The sequence below is a fragment of the Silene latifolia genome, chromosome 4, assembly GCF_048544455.1.
Source record: "Silene latifolia isolate original U9 population chromosome 4, ASM4854445v1, whole genome shotgun sequence".
Taxonomy (NCBI): Eukaryota; Viridiplantae; Streptophyta; class Magnoliopsida; order Caryophyllales; family Caryophyllaceae; genus Silene; species Silene latifolia.
In genome coordinates, this window is record NC_133529.1 from 37,737,067 (window position 1) to 37,739,200 (window position 2,134).

Here is a 2,134-nt window from a genome sequence, read left to right on the forward strand (position 1 = left end):
ATAATAATAATAATAATAATAATAATAATAATAATAATAATAATAATAATAATAATAATAATAATAATAATAATAATAATAATAATAATAATAATAATAATAATAATAATAATAATAATAATAATAATAATAATAATAATAATAATAATAATAATAATAATAATAATAATAATAATAATAATAATAATAATAATAATAATAATAATAATAATAATAATAATAATAATAATAATAATAATAATAATAATAATAATAATAATAATAATAATAACAATAACAATAATAACTCTTGGTACTCGAACAACGTGCTAAAAATGAAAGACCCTCTTTTGCACACTGCTTGCTCTTCTGATCAGGCACTTCAGCTATTGGATTCTTGTACTTCCCATCAGAGATACTGTACGGGCTCCATGTATGATTATATTCGAACTAGAAGGGACTCAGTCCCCTGGGCTAAGCAGGTACATGGGGATGGCTGGCATCCCAAGCACTCTTTCACTGCTGTGATGGTTCTGCATAATGGACTTCCTACGGTGGATAAGCTGACTTCTCGAAGGCTGTTCATGGTTAATAGATGTGCACTATGTGAGCATAGCTGTGAGGATATTCACCACTTGTTCTTTGATTGTGATTTTTCCAGGCAGGTTCTTACAACCATTGCTCACTGGGTTTCCTTGCCCCTGACCACATATTCCCTGGCCTTCATACTGCAGGATGGTGTCTGTTCTATGAAGCAACGAGCAAGCTTGATGGCCACTGTCTACTATTTGTGGAAGGAGCGTAATACTAGAATCTTTAATGGTGTCAAGTATTCGGCTGAGTCCATTAGTATTGTTATTAAGAATGTAGTGACTTTACGTTTGTATGGGTCATTACAGTTGTAGGTTTTTATCCTTGGTCTGTATTTTCTTTTATCTTAGGGGACTTTTCTGGTCTCCTTTGTAGGAAAGAGTGGCAAGGATTTTGTACTTTATGTTTTTCATGAAATAAAAAGATCCAAAAGCTTTTCTGCAAAAAAAAAACAATAACAATAATAACAATAACAACAAGAATAATAATAATAATAATAATAATAATAATAATAATAATAATAATAATAATAATAATAATAATAATAATAAGGGTTAAAAAGCTCATCTCTGATACTCCGAATATATGGGTTAAATGGGCCAAGGCTTACTTGCTAAAAGGGGCAGATTTCTGGGAATTTCGTATAACAGCTGCTCATTCATGGTTTTGGAGTAACGTTATAGCCATGAGGGATTGTTTGCTTCAGGTCACGGGTGGGAAAGCTCAAGCAATATCCTTGCTGCAAAAGCCAGATTATAAACAGAGGGTGTACCAGCTGCTACGGAAGAAAGGCTTGCCATTTTCTATGCACAAAACACTAGGTGACTCGTTTACATATCCTAAGCATGCAGTAATTGGAGTCTTGGCAATTCAAAACAAGCTTCCTACTATTGATAACATTTGCAGTAGAGGCCTGATGCTTGTTAACAGATGCGTTTTGTGTGAGCAACAGGCTGAGACGGCAGCTCACCTGTTCTTTGAGTGCTCTTATTCGAAAGAGGTTTGGTTAGGGGTGGCAACCTGGCTTAGGTGTACTTCCTCTATTGCTCTGCGTTTTATCTGCTCCTGGTTCAAACGCCATAACCGGGGTCGTAGTTGGCTCAAGAAGCAAAGGAGGTGTGCCTTGCTTAGTTCCATCTATCTCATTTGGGCTGAACGCAACAAACGGATCTTTCAGAATCTGGCTCGTCCTCCCTCTTCTCTGATCTGGAAGGTCAAGTACTTGGTTTTTGTGAGATCTCAATGTAATGACAACGCTTATGATAGTCTAGTTTCTTAGTCTTCGCTCTTTTATGGGTTTCTTGTATGGTTAGAGGTGGCCTTCCTGGCCTTCCTTGTAGAATTTATAGGATCTGTACCTCTTAACTTTATATTTTAATATAATGATCCTAATCTTTCTGCAAAAAAAAAAAAATAAAAAAAAAAAAAAAATAAAAATAATAATAATAAAGCAAACCTTTCACATTCCATTTCTCCTTACACCATATTTATGTCTATATTAGACTTCATAATACTGAGAAAAATCTATAACTCTATAATCTAAATAAAAAATCTATAATCTATA

The 2,134-nt window shown here is 33.4% G+C and overlaps 2 protein-coding genes across 2 annotated transcripts; both read left to right on the top strand.

The window, feature by feature from the left end:
- The first annotated feature begins 314 nt into the window (after positions 1-314).
- Positions 315-884, top strand: LOC141651403 (uncharacterized). Its single transcript, XM_074459118.1, has one exon. It carries the CDS (start codon positions 315-317, stop codon positions 882-884), a length of 570 nt encoding a protein of 189 aa, XP_074315219.1.
- Positions 885-1,255: 371 nt separating this feature from the next.
- On the top strand, positions 1,256-1,849 carry LOC141651404 (uncharacterized). The gene has a single exon (XM_074459119.1). It carries the CDS (start codon positions 1,256-1,258, stop codon positions 1,847-1,849), a length of 594 nt encoding a protein of 197 aa, XP_074315220.1.
- The last annotated feature ends 285 nt before the right edge of the window (positions 1,850-2,134 follow it).

Bases quoted from the DNA above. Each gene is read 5' to 3' on its own strand.
- LOC141651403 (XM_074459118.1), top strand. From the start codon at position 315: ATGAAAGACCCTCTTTTGCACACTGCTTGCTCTTCTGATCAGGCACTT.
- LOC141651404 (XM_074459119.1), top strand. From the start codon at position 1,256: ATGAGGGATTGTTTGCTTCAGGTCACGGGTGGGAAAGCTCAAGCAATA.